This window comes from Parambassis ranga, chromosome 3 (assembly GCF_900634625.1).
Source record: "Parambassis ranga chromosome 3, fParRan2.1, whole genome shotgun sequence".
Taxonomy (NCBI): domain Eukaryota; kingdom Metazoa; phylum Chordata; class Actinopteri; family Ambassidae; genus Parambassis; species Parambassis ranga.
The window spans coordinates 22,840,309-22,858,594 of NC_041024.1; the positions used below are offsets into that span (position 1 = coordinate 22,840,309).

General features: G+C 40.1%; 1 protein-coding gene across 1 annotated transcript in view; it reads right to left on the reverse strand.

Moving 5' to 3' along the window:
* LOC114433466 (neural-cadherin) overlaps positions 1-18,286 on the reverse strand; it is a 233,782-nt gene that overhangs the window by 20,202 nt on the left and 195,294 nt on the right. The window contains 4 exon segments of the mRNA XM_075353396.1: positions 2,606-2,786; positions 7,979-8,243; positions 14,634-14,800; positions 17,653-17,833. Coding sequence (XP_075209511.1) covers positions 2,606-2,786; positions 7,979-8,243; positions 14,634-14,800; positions 17,653-17,833 — 794 coding nt within the window.

Sequence of the window (18,286 nt, forward strand, 5' to 3'; positions counted from 1 at the left end):
CTGTTAAACCTTTTTTAGGGTGATTTAGCAAATGTTTCCTTCTCTAACAACCAGTGTGGCACGGCAGGTTAAATTATATTTTTATATTATGTTTTGTAGTTCATTCGAGAAATGGTGACATATCAGCATCAGCATTCAACAAATAAACCTCAATTAAAATACAATAATAAAGAGTAGAGCAATAATATCTTACAGGTTCAGAAACTGGATGTGTTCTACTACAGTGAAACAGCAGTCATGTTTATTGTGACAAAATAAAATGAGCAAAAACTGAGCAATGAATAGGTACTAAGGCTGATAAGTATATTTCAAGTGAACTGACAAAAGGGTTTCACCTTTTACTGTTGCATGTACATTAAAGACGCCAGTGGCTCCACTAATCATTGTCTACACTAGTCCTTTTTAGTCATACACACATCTTCTGATCTGCTTAAAATAATATCTAAAATCACATATCTATCATATCATATCTATCTAAATCATATATTTACTTGGTCTTAACAAGTATGCACGCTGCACACTTGCTAAACTGTACCATAATCACTATTCATACACTTTGAATGCCGCTCTGTTTCTGTCCACTATCAATCATGCATGTGCTGTACATATGTTAAAAGGCAATGTAGTAGAACTGTTACTTTAACTGTGTGTCAACAGCTGGGCTTTGTGTCTCTGTAAACCACTCACAGATATTTTTGCTTCTAATAAGACACTATATAATTTACCTAAATCAAACCACATCAGCATTTGCCCATGCCTGATCTGATGATTAATGGCTCCTCTTAACTTCAAAGTTAAAAGTCCAAAACAAAACTTGACTAACACAATGCCTCTGATTTTTAAAAACAAGTTAAATCAGATGTGTACTAAAAAACTTGACCAGGCCTAAAGAAAAAAAAAAGATTATGAGATCAGAAAATAGGTTCTTCAGAGTTATCTTGTGATCTCTATCCATCTTGTATCCATAAAGATTACCATTACACTTTGAGAAGTGAATGTACGGGAGTCAGATTCCTCTGAGCTGCTGATGAAATCAGCGATCATCAGGAACATTTTTAAAGGGTTTATTACAGCTCTCTGTACAGCTGAACAACTTTCATAAGCTACAAAGACCACCCGAACTGATGTTGCGAAGGTTGAGATATCCCGACTTTTGCTGCTCGATAGATCCTACAATTCCCATAATGCAGCTTCATGGCATGATTGTGTTAGGCTTGATGAATGATCACAGTTTTAGACACAGCTGAGATTTCAGAGTGCTTGACCCGATTTGATTTTACCAGTTGAGCAGATCTCTCTTTTTTAGATACATGTTTTTATCAGGTACAAATATCTCGCTGGCATTACAAACACAGAGAAGATATATATTGTCAGATTTATACTGAAGTTAGTGTTTAAATGACTGCTCCCTTTGCCACACCTAATTCACACATGTATGAATTCTACGGAGCCAGCTGGGTTATTCTCGCCTGTTCTTGACCCAGTTGGTGGTCCGGTGAATTCTACAGAGTCTGCTATAATCCTGGTGGAGCTTTTACTGTGGGGCATAAGCCTCTGGTTTCATCTCCTGGTCCTGTTCTGACCCTGGAGCGTCCTAGTCTTTGTGTCTGGTGGTCTCCAACCCAGATCCTGGAGGGTCCTGTCCTCTGGATTCCTGTCTGGACCCTGGGGGGTCCCAGTCCCTGCCTGTTTTGGCTCCATATGACTTTGAACGCTTGCTCCCTGGTTTTTGTTTGATCCCTCCTTCGGACCTGTTGTACTGTACTGTTGGGATTCTGTGTTTTGTTATTGTTGTCCTCAGTTCTCCTGATTCTTTGAGTATAATTGTATTTTATAGTTTGTTTTCATTTCTGTTTCTGACCTCCCTCATGTGTTTGCAGTGGTGTCTCTTGTATTTGCTGTTCTAGTTTTCCTTGTGTTTTACTTCATCTTGGTTTCCCTCCTTCATGTTTCACCCTAATGTCTCACCTGTGTCTTGTTTCCCTCATGTATTTAGGTCCTGTGCTCCCCTTTGTCTTTGTCAGTCCGTCAGTATTCCTACCTCTGTGTTTCCATGCTGTTTTCCCTTTGTCTCATCCCTGTTTTTCTTAGCTGCTCCTCCGTGTGTTCCAGCTCCTTAGTTTAGCCCCTTTGGATTTTACCTGTGCCTTTGTTGGGTTTGTTTTTTCCCTTTGTCTTTTAGTTTGTACTTGTGATTTTATTTTATTTTTTTGGACTTTTGTGTTTTTATATTTGGCTTTTGTTTGTTTGTCTGCATTTGGGTGCTTTGGAATTTAACCCTAACAACATGTAATAGGAATGTTTTTCATCATACTAGCCCAACAACAACAGTTATAAAAATAACAATGATAATGTGCATTTGCTTTGCCACAAAGTGCTCCCTATAGAATTCTACCAGTCCTACAACCAATAAAAGCTTGGGGATGCTTTCTTTTCAGCGGGTCAAGGCCAGATTATTTTAAAGCACATTTTTATGGCTACGAACAAAAATATATCACTGTCAAAGTCTGAAAAGTGCCCTCAAAGGAGGGAAGGTGGTTTAAATGCACATATATTTTTGCCTCGATAGCACAGAAAGTGTTCCATTTAATGTGTGTGTGTGTACCTGCATTCGTGCACTCTCCACAGGTCAACACAGGTGAAGGGGGGGCTACACTGGTTCCTTTTGCAGGAGTCAGATGAGCACCCAACGGACAAGCCCTGTATGCTGACCTGGGAGACCCCATCGTGTGGTTGGCTGTCCAGTGGCATGTAGCGACCATTGAGGCGTAGATCCCTCATACAGCCTGCGGGGAGAAAAATGGAATAGTGAATTCATGGGGAAAAAAAAAAAAAACACTGTTACCCACATTCATCCACACAGACACAAAGTGAAACCTGCCTTTTGTACTGTACCTGGAAAGAAAATAAACCATCTGCTCTTCATAGATTACTGACTCGAGTAATCCACCCCGTGTATTATTCAGTGCTGCCCAAAGACATGCGCATGTTGCTTTCATTGCATTATGTGCTCCATGGTGCACTGATAACTGTGCTTTTTGCATGTGTCACTGGTGCACCCATCTGTAAACTTAGAACAGGCGGGTAAATATCTCTGAAAAGCTGTCTGCAGAATCCGTGTGGATGTGGCTCCTATTTGCGTTAAGGAATCTGGATCTGGATGTTACTGCTTAATGCTTAGATGTAACTCAAATGCTCTTTTCCTGTGTTAAGCTGGATCCATACTCCATGAGAACAGAGAACTCGCTCCTCGCTGCCGACGTTACGCCCACAAAATGATGTCATTTTTTTCCCAGAGCGCCCGTTCTGCAGCTCTCTCGGACACATGGCCCGGGCAGAACTTTTTCTCTCAGTGGTGTGTGAGAACAATTCTGTAATTGGTCGGAATTTAGTGGGCATGATGAATGTGGAGAAGCGCAAGAGCTTCTTCAGGTGCAGACAGAAGGAGAAGGTAAAAGGCCGATGGACAGTTTAGATGAGCAGCTGGCAAACAGCTCCTGGAAGGAGAAACACGGCGCACAGAGGAGAGCGTCTGTCCAAAAGGTGGCGATAAAAAGGAATCCCAGTATTGATCACGGCGTTACAGTGGCTGGCGCACATTAAACACCGGGAGACGGGATGTATTATTGCAGACAGTCATCCACACGTTCACAGAGTTAAACTCACACAGACCAGAGGTCTGCTACAGTCAGCTACACTGATCTTCTATCTATTGTCATGCTATACACCCTCTTCCCTGAGCATTATCAGCTTGTTAGGTCAGGTAACCACGACTGTGCGCACAATTTGCAATACAATTGCATTGTCAACCTTTTGTGTGTGACGTGTGCTGCGTTGGAGGGCCGTATGCAACACACCTCTCTGGGAGTATGGTACCTCTGTGCTGAAACAAATATTTTGTTTTAACTCTTACCACCCATGGAGCGAGGAGCGAGTTCTCTGTTCTCATGGAGTATGGAACAAGCTTTAGGTTGTTAATTCATAATTGTTCTATTTAAAGCTATGCTAGTATACAGTTAATAGGAAATTAATGGATCAATCAGTGTATAAATCAGTGAGTCATCCACGTAGCCAACCCTAATTCCCCAAAAGGTTGGTATGCTGTGTAAAACATAAATAAAAACAGTATACAATGATTTGCAAATCTCACAAATCCTGCCATCTGTGGTTGTTTGTTTGTTTTTTATCTCCGGCTTTGATGAGCTGTGGTGTAAACATGACACTAAGGTTAGTTTCATGCTAATTTAAGCCAACACACCACAAACACAAACCGATGTTTAAACTATGCAAGCTAACTTCTCTACTTTGAGAGTAACCGGTGAACCTGTGTGCCCAACAAAATTTCTGGAGTTTGTGTTTTCCTACTATAACTGCAAAGTTAGTTAATCTCCCATTCTTCCACTGTCATATTTGGAAAGAGACATTAACAAAAGTAAGGCTCGAACACTTCTCTCTTCCCCGTCACCTCCTATCAGGTCTACCTCTTCAGGGAAAATGCTTTTAAGATCCACTTAATAAACTCTTGCATTGTCTTTCATCGCCTGAGGCATAGCTGTCTACATCTCTCACTGTCTAACTCCAGGGAGCGCTCAGTCTCTCTTTCGCTTTATGTCTGTGTCTCTTTAGTTATGACCTTTTCCTTTCACAATTATCATACAGTACCTTGTCCTGTTCTTGTTAAAATGTATCCTTACCCTGACTGCCTTTCTGATTCATGCAGTGGAGCCATGAGTCAGTTCTTTAGTCCCTGTCTATCTTGGCCCATTATTGGCCACAAATAAATCTACAGAACCTTGTGCACTGTGACTCACTCATCAATCTAAATAAACCTAAGTCAGTATTTTTAGAAAATAAACACTTTTATGAAGAAATGTATAGCTTTGCAGCTGACAGACAGCTGATTCGCAACATGCAATTTAACCTAAAACCGCTCTAGGACCCTGTTTACACGTAGCCAGGTACTTACTAACTAACAAATAACTTGCACACATCATCGTTTTCAAAAAAGTTTCAGTTTACAAGAAGGAGAAAGTCGTGCAAGCCAATCAGAAGCCTCAACGACGCAGTCTGGCTCTTTGTGTCAGAAGTTGTTCCAAAATTGCTGAACCTGGAGACCTAACATGTCTCTGCTCCTCTACACAGTAAGAGGAGCTGTATTTGCAAATGCAAACATGTAAAAAGAGCTTACACCAACAGAAATGCAAACACTGCCCGGAATGCTTCCATTACTCGACTACAGTCTACTCTGGCAGGCATACTACACAAAAAAAGGTCGCACCAACTGGTGCGCAGACTGCCGCAAACTCTGTTTTTCTCAATTTTTGTCAGTTCACATTGAAACGCCAATACGGCGATTTCCAAAATCTCCACTTTTGGCAGAGAATTTAGAGGCGAAAACTCAGTTTATGTGTAAATGAAAGGCACAAACGAAGGGTAAAGTCTCAGTTTTTCAAAATACCCGTGTATGTGTAAACGGGGTCTTAGATTGTAAAGGTAGAAACAAATTTATGTCCGCCTAACAGGTAATCTCCTGTCTCTGTCGCTGTTTCTCTCTCTCTCTCACACACACACACACCTACTGTAGGGGGGGGGGCATCATCCCAACAATAACAAAGAAAATGCATTTGGATTAGCCATTAAACTGTCATATCAATCATTCATTAACAGATAAAAAAATGTCTCGATCTTCCATCGAAGAGTGCTTATGAATAGATAAAAGAAGCTATTTTTGGCTGCACTTCTAAGAAGAAATGGTTGTTAAACTGTCTCACATGCCCTGAATGACACACCAACCTTTTCACTTTCCCCCGAGACACATAAAACGCATCACAATATCTCTTTCTTAAACACACACACACACACACTATATACACTGTTAGTGAATTGTGTTTGGATAGTGTCTAACAAATAGCTGTGTTTTGCGTTGTGTGTCCATCCACTGATAAAGACATCCAGCCAGATCCACGCTGCTCTGTTGTCATAACCTTTCTTCTACGATCTGCAGCAAATGTTTCATTCTACAGTCTAATTTTGCTCTCATTTAGCTGCCTGTGATGTGTGTCTCTTGAACACTGATTTTTGTCCTCATTAAAAAAAATAAAAAAATAAATTAAAATAAAATGTCGGTACACGTTGTACGAAGTCAACGAAATGGTCCTTAGAAAATCAGGATGAGTAGAAATAAGCAATTACTAGAATGGTTTTGCACCAACAATCCTTCACATTACAGCATAAAAAAGAGCAATTTGTAGAGATGATGGTCTGGCCCAAACGCTTTGCTATATGGCAGTACTTTTAGTCTGGTAATCTTTTCTGAATGTAATTGTTTATTTAGGGAAAAAAAACTGTTAAACTCTGTCTCCATGCTGCACTGCCTTCAAAAAAACTGCATTTTATAACACATTTTTTGACTCAATTGCTTTTTAATGATTTCCTGTATTTCTAAAACATTGTTTTATTGTTGAGAAATGGATGCAGCAGCCTTACAACAATAAAAATCCACTCTCTTTGGGTTGGACCATCACTAACAGCATCACTAACACAAGTATGGAGGTGAAAATAGGACAGATGAAGCTCAATACAGTTGAGATACAGAGTGTGAGGAATGTAAGCCTGTAAGCCTACTGGAGACAGACCTGTACTGATCTGCTCATCACGAACTGCTACAGATCGACAGTGATTTGACTTGATTCCAGAAATGTAGGGTGACTATCTCACAGTGTGACAGCTGCAGATAACGTACAACGTATGCTATGACGTTGCATATTGACGTACGTCGTAACCAGCAATTTAATAAACGGTCATCATACAATCTGCATGCATAGTGTGTCATGCAATGGTCTTACTGTAAGACTGCTAAAACTGCACAGTGTATAGAGGCCATAAGAGACGACCATCCTCTCTTGGCATTGGACACAAAGCTAAGATTGGCCTTCTTTTACTTTTTGGCACCTTAGATGCTGCTTTCACGTGCCATTACACCTGAGTACTGCACGTACACAACTCAATTTTCTCAATTTTCTTCTTAATTTAGGGTGACAACTCATACCTGTAAACTCTGACATCAAAATGTGCACCTGCTATGCAAAACGCTGCAAAATGGCAGGAGTGTGTCAGCTAAGTGCCTTAGAAGTCTGCTGCTACTTTAAAATATGTCTTGGTTGCAGTCTAATGCAGCCATTTAGAGTTGTGACATCTTGAGAGCGATGTGTGATGAGTGTCTTCATCATTCACAAATCAGATTCACAGCAAGGACTGCATGTCTGATAGGGACCTTGGTGTCAAAGCACTCATGTACAGGTCAGTAAAGCCACACAGATTTAAAAAAATGGTCATTTGTATTTGTGTACTTTTGATTTCTTCATAAAGGGATCTGCATTTAATATATGGCACTCTCACTGTGGATCACTGTGGATATAATGTTACACAAATAAGAAAATAACTATAATAGATGTAAATATGAAGTCATTAGCGCACTGCAGCTCAGACATCTTCACTCGTTGAGCTAAATTCAGGGAGAGTCATTACTGTTGTAAAAGGCCATTATTCAGTGTAAACACAATCTAACAACTAATTGTATTCATAAATCAATTTATCAAATTATCAGTGCATATTTTGCAGATGATATTCATAGGAATGAAAAGCAGAAGAAGTAAACACACTGCAATAATGAGTCAGACTGTAGGAACATTATCAACGTTAAATAAAAATACATCTGTATTGTTAATTTCTTTTTCTATAGCTACTCCAGCTGCTTCAGTGCAGACTGGATTTAAAAGTACTGAAGAGTGAATGCAAATTGAAGTCACCTATCCTAACCTTATCCACAAAGAAAAACATATCTGCTGTTAAAACGTCTTGCAGGTGTTCTTTGAGGATAATGTATTGATGCAAACATTAAAATTCACCGGCATTCAGTCAGGTGGGCAGACATTTCAGTAGAAGGTTTTACATTGAGCTGACTGCTGTTGCCACCTACCCTGGAAGCTCTTGTTGATTCCTGATGGGAAGGTGTTTCCCAGCATCACCACGGTGGAGTCAATGACGATTTCTCGACTTCGTCCGAGCAATCCCGACACCTCCCGCCGTCCTCCGCCACCATCCATCTGCAGCGTCATCTCGTTGTCTTGCCGATCTAGGATGACTTCGTGCCATTCACCGTTGTCAAGACGATAGGTAGGCAGGGTCAGGTTGAAGTCCCCGTCACCAAGGTTGTAGAATACACAGAGAAGGCCCTGAAAGATCTGTAAAGCCAAAATAAAACATTCAAAGTTTACAGATGATTAACAAACTTCAGTTGTTGATACAATGTACTTTACCAAAACAAACCTAACTTCAGCTAAAGGTACAGTGGTATAAGTTTGTGCATGCAGCTACCGCTGGGGCTAAAAATAAAGTCAACTGCAGTTCCACAAGCGGCCATTTTTGGTTGGTTCTAAAAAGAGAACCAATACACATAGACCTCAATGTTCAAATTGTCTACAATGTTCTTCTCTTCACCTTTGAGTATTACGATCTAATGTTTTCATATATGTTCTTCAGTGCTTTGAAAGGACTTTAAGTCACTTTGCTTTTGGACAGTGACAGAGGTCTCTCAGCATGGATCTCTAAATCTCTTCAAATGACCATCATGGTAAGATTCTGCTGAAGGTAACATCTTGACCCAAGTCCAAGTCCAAGCCCAGGCCCAGGCCAGTGGGGATCATGAGAAAGACATAACATCATGTCATGAGAAAGACATAAACACACTTGGTTGGTAAAATAAACATCCATTATATTAATATACCAAAAGTTTTGAACCTGTTCTTTGTCGGTATAAAGCCCTGGGGGAAAAAGCAGCTGTCATTTGTGTTGTTGCTGTGGCCCTAAATAAATAATAAATGAGGGAGAGTAATGGTAAAGCTGACATTTTATAGTAAGTTGTGATTTGTTGACTTGTATAAACATTTGCTGCTGTAGGGGCCATCAACACACACACACACACACACACACACACACTTAGAGTGCTGTCCAGTGTTTTGAGAGGAAGACAAAGAGGATTTAAGTAGGAGACAGGAAAAAATAAAAACATCTTCTCCTGTTTGCACGACAAGCTCTTTTCTTCTGCCTTCTGGTCTCGGAGATGAAATCGGTGCCACTTTGGTTTGGCTGCGATGCTGATCACGTCTATCATTGCTTACACAGTCCAGGAAACCGGTGTTTATGCATGTATGCTCGTGAATAAGAGACAGGCATAGAGAGAGAGAATACATCCGACGGCTGTTTTAAGTTAGACAGGGTGGTGGATGGGTCGTCCTCATTTCAATTTCAAACTGTTTCCTCCAAGTGTCCCACTGAGCATAATTTTCTCCCCTCCGTCTTCATCTGCCACGTAAACAGAGGACTGAGATTAGAAGGGCACAGACACGCAGACAAAGAAAGAGAGATGTGAAGGAGAGGTAGGTGGCTGTCATTAAATCTCAGACTCATTCTCAACATAATAAAGATAAACTGCATTTTTGAGGAGAGAACTCCACGTCATCTCTTTATAAATTTCCTCCGCCACATCAAGCAGCATCAACCTCTCCTTCAACCATCTTTGCATTCTTTTTTCTTTTTATCCACGTGTCCCTCACTCGCTTCTTCAGCAGCTGGGTAAAGTGCTGGACGGCTCCAAGGCTGTTTAGCTAACTCGTTTTAAGGCTCTGTGATGAAGTATTAATTATATTCAGAACCCACCGGGGCAGTCCTTTTTAACCAGACGTACTCACAGCCAACTGATTTTACCCTCAATTAAAGCTGAATGGAGAGGTGCAATTTGGCCGCTGCTCCATTCCCTGGGTGGTACGTGAGTGAATGTGCTCAATGGCGTCTCTGTGTGTCTTCGTCATACACTAGGCCTGTATTAAAGTGTGTGACTCCATTTTAGAGTAAACAGTCCCAGTGCGGGGACAGTTCTCCCCCCAGACGCAGCTGCAGCCTTTTGATGTTAGAAGCGTGTGCATGATGTGTTAATCTATCTTATAAATAATGGCCTGTGAATACAGTTTAATTGATATTGAGAGATGAAACGCTGTCCTATGACCTTGCCTTGCAAAAATCTACATACAATTGTGAAATGTACTACACTTCACTAGAGATCAAACCTATGATCCAGTGCTTTAGGGACGACACATTGATTGGGTCATAAAATATACTACTATATATGCTGCTGGGTAAATGGCATCGTTTAAAATCCTAAATAGCCTAAAGGCAGATTGTGTATAAATGTATGTTAAATACTCTAAACACCAAGAGCTCTCTGTGAGCTGATCTGAAGCTACTGGAATAAACTGATTTGATGGCCTCTTTTGAAAACAAAAACAAACAAACAAAAAGCATATGTTCTTCTCCAAATAACCCCTTTCAACACAAAAACACATTTTTTTGTGTGTCAAATCACAATTTTCACCTGCACCTGTTTTTCTGTCTTCCGTCGTCCTGTCAATGTAATCTGACTAGTAAAAATAAATGAGCCAAAGAGTGTGAACTTAATGAAGCATTAAAATTGCAAAGCTGCTTGTAGACCAGTGAAGAATGTAATGCCTTATTTTAATCACTGACTTTCTATTCATTAACACAAGCCAAGCAGTAAGCTTGACCCATCACTGTGGGTTTAAAGAAACTAAAATCTAAAGTGTAGTAGGTTAAAAAAACAACATGGCCATTGAGATGTGGTGAATATACTTTAACTCTCTGGTCTGAAGCAGCATCGAGGTATAGAGTGACATTCGGACATTTCACTGTAAACTACTGCCACAGAATCACTTCATTTCTGTTCACTCTCTCACTGTGATAAAGACTAAATCTGGGTCACTCTGGCTGTGTCTGAAGAGAGGAGCCATGCTATTAACTATCTCAAGACACTAACCCAACATTAACACCGAGGTAATCTCTTCGTTATTTGGTGAAGCTGAGGTCCATGGTGAAAATTTATTTAATAGTGGAGCTTATAAATCCAAATTAACTGAACACACATTTTTTTCCTACATCCCCAAAGGACATAGTAGTGGTATTAGCAGTACTAGTAGAAGTCGTTTTAGTAGTTACCGGCTGTGCAACAGATGTGTAATGTTGTGAAACACTTTCATTTTAGTCAACGACAGTATTTACATCAGACGTCAAGCAGCACTTTTCAGAAGTGTAGCTACACGCTGCTCCGGTTCTATTTTGTAGCTGTGTCAAGACAAAATTTGCACCAACCGCATCGAGCATACAGAACACCAGAGAGAATCCAGTAGATTTTCAAAATAAAAAGCTATGAGACTGAAGTCTGTCTAACATCGCAACTGGCAGACAAACACAGCTACAGCCATGTAGGAGGAGAGATTCATTTTGGAAGTAGAGAAACAGCCTTTTATATGATATGACATGCTTCTTATAAGGACCACGTCAGGAAGGAAAATGCAGGGAGAGAAGCAGCAACTGTTTTCAGAGTGGAAAGTGAGAAGCTGCTCTGTATGCTGCCAACATGTGTTGATGAAGTAGACGGTGGTTTCAGTAATGTGCTCTGTAACCCAGTAACACGTCTGGTGTGAATTGATGTCATGACCAAAATGTACACGTTCGGTGTAAATCCGGGCTTATGTTTGTCCCATTCCTCTCATTTAGTCCCATCAGCAGATGGTAGACTTCTCTGCCATTGTTTTTGCTACCATGATGACAAGTCCTGCCTCAGCCAGGAGAGTTTACATGCGTTGATTCACCTGAACATAGGAGATTTTACGTAGACGTTATATTCTCCTCTTTTCAAACACACCCTTGAAACCTTAAAAATTTGACTACTGTGAAATAATGAACAAAAATCTACGTCCTTATAATTTGACCAAAGTTCCACATATCAACAATGCTGTTTCTAAAGGATTAAAACTGTTTTAGTCTTAAACATTTGTTGTTTTTAAGCTCTCAGAGGACAGCAATTAGCTCTCAGAGTAATCCCAGTGCATTTACAGTGATCTGGATTTATGCTCACTGTTGAACAATAAAACAAAACAAAGTTCACTGTAAGAGCATTAGCATTACAATGTTCTCATTTAGGAGAGTTACATTAATGTGTCCAACTCAAAAGAAGCGGGGATGAAAAAACTTAACCACATTGTTGCAACTGAAACTGTATACAAACTGCAGAAAGTGCTCCTTACATTATAAGTGTGACGACGACACATACTAATTCTTTACTCTGATTATGAGCAAATAGAACCATTACAATAGAAACATGTAATCATAGCAGGCAATAGGGTTATGATTCTGAAAAGCACAGCAGGACAGCATCCGATGTTTTACTGGTGCTGCTCCCTATGATTACATCTGTATTATTCTGCATCCAGGAATAAATGCAATCTATATGGAGGATAAATGATGTGAACCTGCTCTCCATGTGGCTCTGCTGAGGGAGCAGTGTGATATTTAAAGAAAAATGTAGGAAGGGATATACAGAAAGGAGAGGCAGATGGAAAACAGACAGGGATCAGAGCAGAGGCTGTGCTGCAATGACAGCTATGGTATGGATAATTATCATCAGGTTGGATAGCTAATGATCAATGGATCAATACCTGTGGTTTCAGCATGAGGTGAAAAACAAGACACGACAAGAGAAACAGACCGGGAAGCTGGGAGGGGAAAATAATCAGGTAAGGAGAGGAGAGAAACAACAGGGAGGCTGGCAGATAAACAAATATGAGAGCGCAATTTAAGCCTGAGCTGAACAACCAGTGGAAGAGAAGAGGGGAAGAGATGAAGCCTTCAAGACGCACGACCAAATAATGCATTTAATGTATGCAGTCTTTGCACTGTTGTTTTGACTGATACACACTATAAAAGAAACATCTTTAAATCACCTTGGAACCACAATGATGCCCATTAATACTCATACGGAAGAGGTCTGGCCAATACTACACTCTGTAATGACATTATCCATTTTTTATTACCTCAAATTAATGATTCTAAAACAAAATGTACATGGAACTAAAGGGCTTGATCTGATAGAAGTAATAACAGTGGAACACAGTTCACTGCACAGGAAATCAATCTGAATAATTTACATGGATTTGCATACACCTGCTATATTGTTAAAAAAACATCATTAAGGCTAGGAGAGATGCAGGTCTCCTCCTAGAAGATAAGCACTGTATGGCCACTGTAGCATTACTTTGTGATGCTGATCAGTGTCAGCTCGAGAACACATGGGGCAACAAATTACTGCCACGTGACAGTAGCCATGCAGATAAGATCATTTAGAAGTATGCTCCTCAGGAGGACAATGTAAGAATGATTACAAAGTAGTACTGTCTTGTAGCGTTCCTAATAATAATCTATAAATAAAGACTAAAAACAAAAGGCAACATAAATACATTAATGCAACGATGTTTGGCAGTGACTGAAATGTCTTACAAAGCTCATAACAGACAACGGGGTCACAACAAAATGCCATAATTTCATATTTGCAGATGGAAAGCATAGCAAATAAGCACCCGCGCATCATACTCCACAGTTTGTTAGGATTTCACACTGTGAGTTTTTGTTAAATTAGATATTTATACATTTATTCATGAGTATTGAAATAGGCTGCTAGGCATTACAGGATGATTTCCTGCTCGGGTTAAATGACATCCAAATCCACATACATGCAATCACCATCCAACCTAATTGGTTTACCAATTTAGAGACTCGCACCCAATCACATATCTATATTTAAATATAAAAGCTTATTCATACCCTAAACACACAGTATGTGTGTACAATATTGTGCTGTAAAGATTACAGTAATAAAAGCATAAATATATATTTGTATTGTAAACTCATATCAAGAAACAGTAAAAGTTGTAAATGTATACAAACAATGAAAGGTTTTATAGTGAATGCATGATGATTTACTGTTTTGTTAAAGTGCACTTTTGACACAATTTTGATCACTGGATAGGCTGACTACTGAACGTGTTGCAGCTCATTTATTTACTAACAAAAAAGTGTGTTATTTACTGCATCTCCAGAGAGAGAGAGAGAGAGAGCTGTGTGCAATTACACGTTGGCACAGCAGCAGTAACTTCATTAATTATCCCAACACACAGACAGAAAGTAGCGTTGTGAACAGTTTCACTTCAGGTGACCTGTCACACTTTATAAACTGCAGTGTACTCAGCTACTGTAAAATATTTTACTTCCTCATCTGTTGCAGGTGTGCTCTGGCAGCACCTCTGTTAACGATGTAGCTAATATTTCACCCACCTGCAACCGTTCCACTAATAAGAGAATTATTAATTTGTATGACCCAAACTATTCAAACCACCCAAACCGTGGGGACCCGACCCAACTCATGGCAACCTCGGAGGCTCAGATTATGAGGCCAATGTGGACATGTTAAAAATTGCAGGTCATGCCACAGCCACTAGGGGCTGGCTCCAAAAGTGAGTCAATCCAACACAGAAAATCTGACTTCAAGCCTTCAGTATATCCAGTCTTTCTTGACTTCTCGGAATTACAGTATTTTGTATTTTTTTTTAGTTTTTAGTTTTTAGTTTTGTTAATATCCACCGTACTTCACTATTAAATAAAACAAAAAAAAAACACACACACATACACACACAAAAAACAAGCCTTCAGTCACTTTGTACACTTACCTCAAGTCGTAGGTATTCACTCTGGTCCTTTGAGATCAGATTGAGGATGATGCTGCTGTGTTTACGAGTTCGTATCAAGACTTGAATCCAGGTCCTCCGGGAAGGCAGGGGGGATGCCAACTGGTAATGTACATAACTGTGGCCATCGAAGGAATACTCTGGGACCTCTGGTTGGTACATACAACATAAACATGTCAGTTGCACTGTGCTGTAACTGCTTTTAAATGCAAAACATGACACTTCATCAATTAGATGCCTTTGTCTACAGTGAGGACACTTCATGTCTCTTCAACTAATACAATAACTTCCTCCCATATGCAGACAACTGTTGGCAGAACAGGATGTGTGTGTGTGTGTGTGTGTGTGGCTTAGTCAGGGTGTGCTTGTTGTTTTGCCCCCCGTTTAGGCTTGGAATAACATAAATGATCATCCATATCCTCCCAGAACTCCATCTGGGGTTTTATTGAATTTATCTGGGCTACAGGTTTGTTTATATAGAAATTTTGGATATTAATAGTAATAGTCACATTTTCTTTATAGATAGCCTGGCAGTAAACAAAGAGTAATACTAGAAGGCTCTGGTTTGTGCTTAAAAGCAACAACGACAATACTAACAATAAACTGAAAGTCCTGTCCAGAATACTTTAATATCTCACCAATGCCTGAAGTGAGGTGTAATGTGCCTTTAAGAATATAAATATTACTACAGTGCAGGTGCATGTGTGCCAGTTATTCAATTTAATATCAACTGCCATACCTCAGTCAAGGCTCCATACACAATATCGATAAAAGCAAAGGTCAAGGAGTGAAGACAGATTAGAAAAATAATGCCGATTACATGCCCACACAACATTGCATGTTCTACACCAGCATACCTGAGTCCTATCAGTGAGTGTCGGTATAAGACGGAACAAAATAAACCAAACAGGACAGCAAAGTCAGCGTAAAGCCTCACTTGAGGTGTACTCCTCAATCTGAAAGATGTGCACAATAGGCAAAGTAAAACCAGAGTCATTAAAAATCCCATTTCAGTCCACACAACAGTCTCTTGCAGCAGCTGCAGTCAGAGAAAAAAAATGCCTCCGAAGCAGACAGAGAGGAGCTCAAAAGAAGCGCTCTTCTATTCTATAGAAACCTTAACAGCTAAGAGCCTGCACCCTGCTCCAAAATAAAAATACATTCAATTAAATTAACCCCACAAAAATGATGTAACGACTCAGGATAATTAGTACTCATGATGGTCGTGCCATTGTGCATGGGGGTGTACTTATAAACCCAATATAGCACAAAACAAATAGAGCCAAGCTTGCTTTGGGAGATGGATCAACAGCAACAGAGGCATCACAGCACTTGTTATAAACTGTTACATAAACAGAGGAGTTCTGCTACTCTTACTCCAGCCTCTGTTTACTTTAACCTGCACATATGATGGTTTGCCTGCAGTAAAACAACATTTGTGGGTCCAGAGGAACACATGTTTACTGTGGAGGATCTATACTGTAGTACTATCATCATGAATAAAAAACAAACCCAGCTGCAAGATAAGACCAAAGAAGCATGATTAAAGAAAAGATGATGTAATGTTGATCATATGCTTCTTTTACCATCCAGTTCATTCATTATGTATTCACTTCAGTCAATTTTTATGCAGTGTGATGGTCTGTAGGCATTTTCATCAATATTATTCTTTACTTTTAGCATAGCTCTGCTGCTATAGGCCTACGCTGTCAGGGGACAAACACATGATCCACTGAGCAGTTCTCCATCCCCCTCAACCCCTCTTACCTCTCCTCTATTCTCATCAGCCTGGTTCATACTAGTGGTTTGTGTCAATAAGAGTTTGTTCTCTCTCTCCAGTCTCAGTTCATTTTTATTTTAATTATTATTATTAAATGATGATATATACATCCACTATAATATAAACACAATAGTTTCAGCTTGACAACAACAATCTGCCATGTTTGTTCTCTGTAATGTGTAATGTTTGTGCATGTTTGATCCTCACTCCTTCATCCTCTCTGTCCTGTCTACCTCTCCTCCTCCTCCTCCTCTACCCTCTACTCCTCTCTTCGTCCTTATGAGCTGGGTCCTGCTCAAGGTTTCTTCCTGTTAAAAGGGAGTTTTTCTAGCCACTGTTGCTCTTAAGTGGGGTCAGACTCTGGGTTACTGTAAAGCACCTTGAGACAATTCTGACATTAAAATGCACTATATAAATAAAATTGAATTAAATTGAATTGAAAAGAGAACCCGGTTCAGTTCAGGTACCTTTAGGTGCAGTGGACTAGCTATGAATAGTGATGACTTATAAAAGTGGGCGATTAGTGAAAAGGCAGCAGATTTCATGGCCAATAAAGCTGTACATCTGAAAATAACCTGTTCCTAACCAGGTTAAGTTTGCAGCATAAGTTACCATAGTGATGTAGCTAGGTAAAAAATAAGCCACATTTCTGACTGCTAATTTTTTTTTTTTTTTATTTAAAAATCTGGCACAGGCTAAACAAACCATGCTAACCTGATAATCCTGCTTTGTGTTACATGTCATGGTTTGTTGTCAGGGTGTACCCTGACACGTGTGCTTCCCACCCCTGTGATTATCTCATTGTTTCCAGATGTGCCTTGTTACCCTTGTGTTTAGTCCTTGAGTTCTCCGCTCTCTGTTTGACTGTTTCTAAATGTATCCTCCCAGTTTGTTTTCATCTTGCTTGTAAGGTTAAGTTTTGTTGTTTTGCTGTCAATGTGAATAAGCCTAGTATTTGTGATTTTTGGAGTTTGATTTTGTGCCTGCACTTGGGTCCATATAAAACCCTACAAAACCAACAAATAACACTGCAACAACAGTGAAAATAAACAGTGTGTCGACCTGCCTAGCAACCATTGCACGCTGTACCGGTTAGTCTGCTGAGCCAGATAAGGAGAAGATGCTCCTTTTAGGGCTCATGTTGGATTTGATTGAGTTGTTGATAGGGTGGTTTAAAACAACCTTTGATGAACACATCCAGAAAAAAACCTGTGGCCTTACCTTCCTCACACTGCTGTCCCGTATATCCAGGCACACACTGGCAGCTGAAGGAACCCCACTCGCCGTGACAGCGACCCCGATGGCCACAGGACGGATAGCCCATGTTGACACAGCTGCTATCGGTGGTCAGGCAGCCGGGAGAGCTGGACTGTGAGTCGGCAGGAGATCCCAAATCATACAACTGAAAGCAGGAGATAGAGAAGGTGGAGTAAATGTAAATGTAGAGACGATGGGAGGAAAGGTAGTAGTGAAAGACAGAGAGATAGGGAATTACAAAAACAGAGACAGAAAGGGAAACAAGAGTTAAGAGTACAGTACAATAATAAATAAAAAAGTAGAAATACGAAGGAAGGTAAGTTAAGACATGAGAATGTGAGGAGTTGCCAATAAGTAAGTAGCTTACAAACAGGAGACAAAAAGGCAAAGTGACAGCAGAGAAAAGTGGATTGAGGAAGCCACAGGACAGACGTATAAGGGGGTCAATAGCCAGAGGGGGAGTCAGAGTTTTCAAAAGACGAAAGCAAAGTCAAACTGAGCGAAAATGAAAAACTTTAAATGTGCTGAAGGACATAAGCTCAGAGTAGACTTTTCTTTCCACTCATCTGTCTCTCCCTCTTCCCGTCCTCCCTCAGAC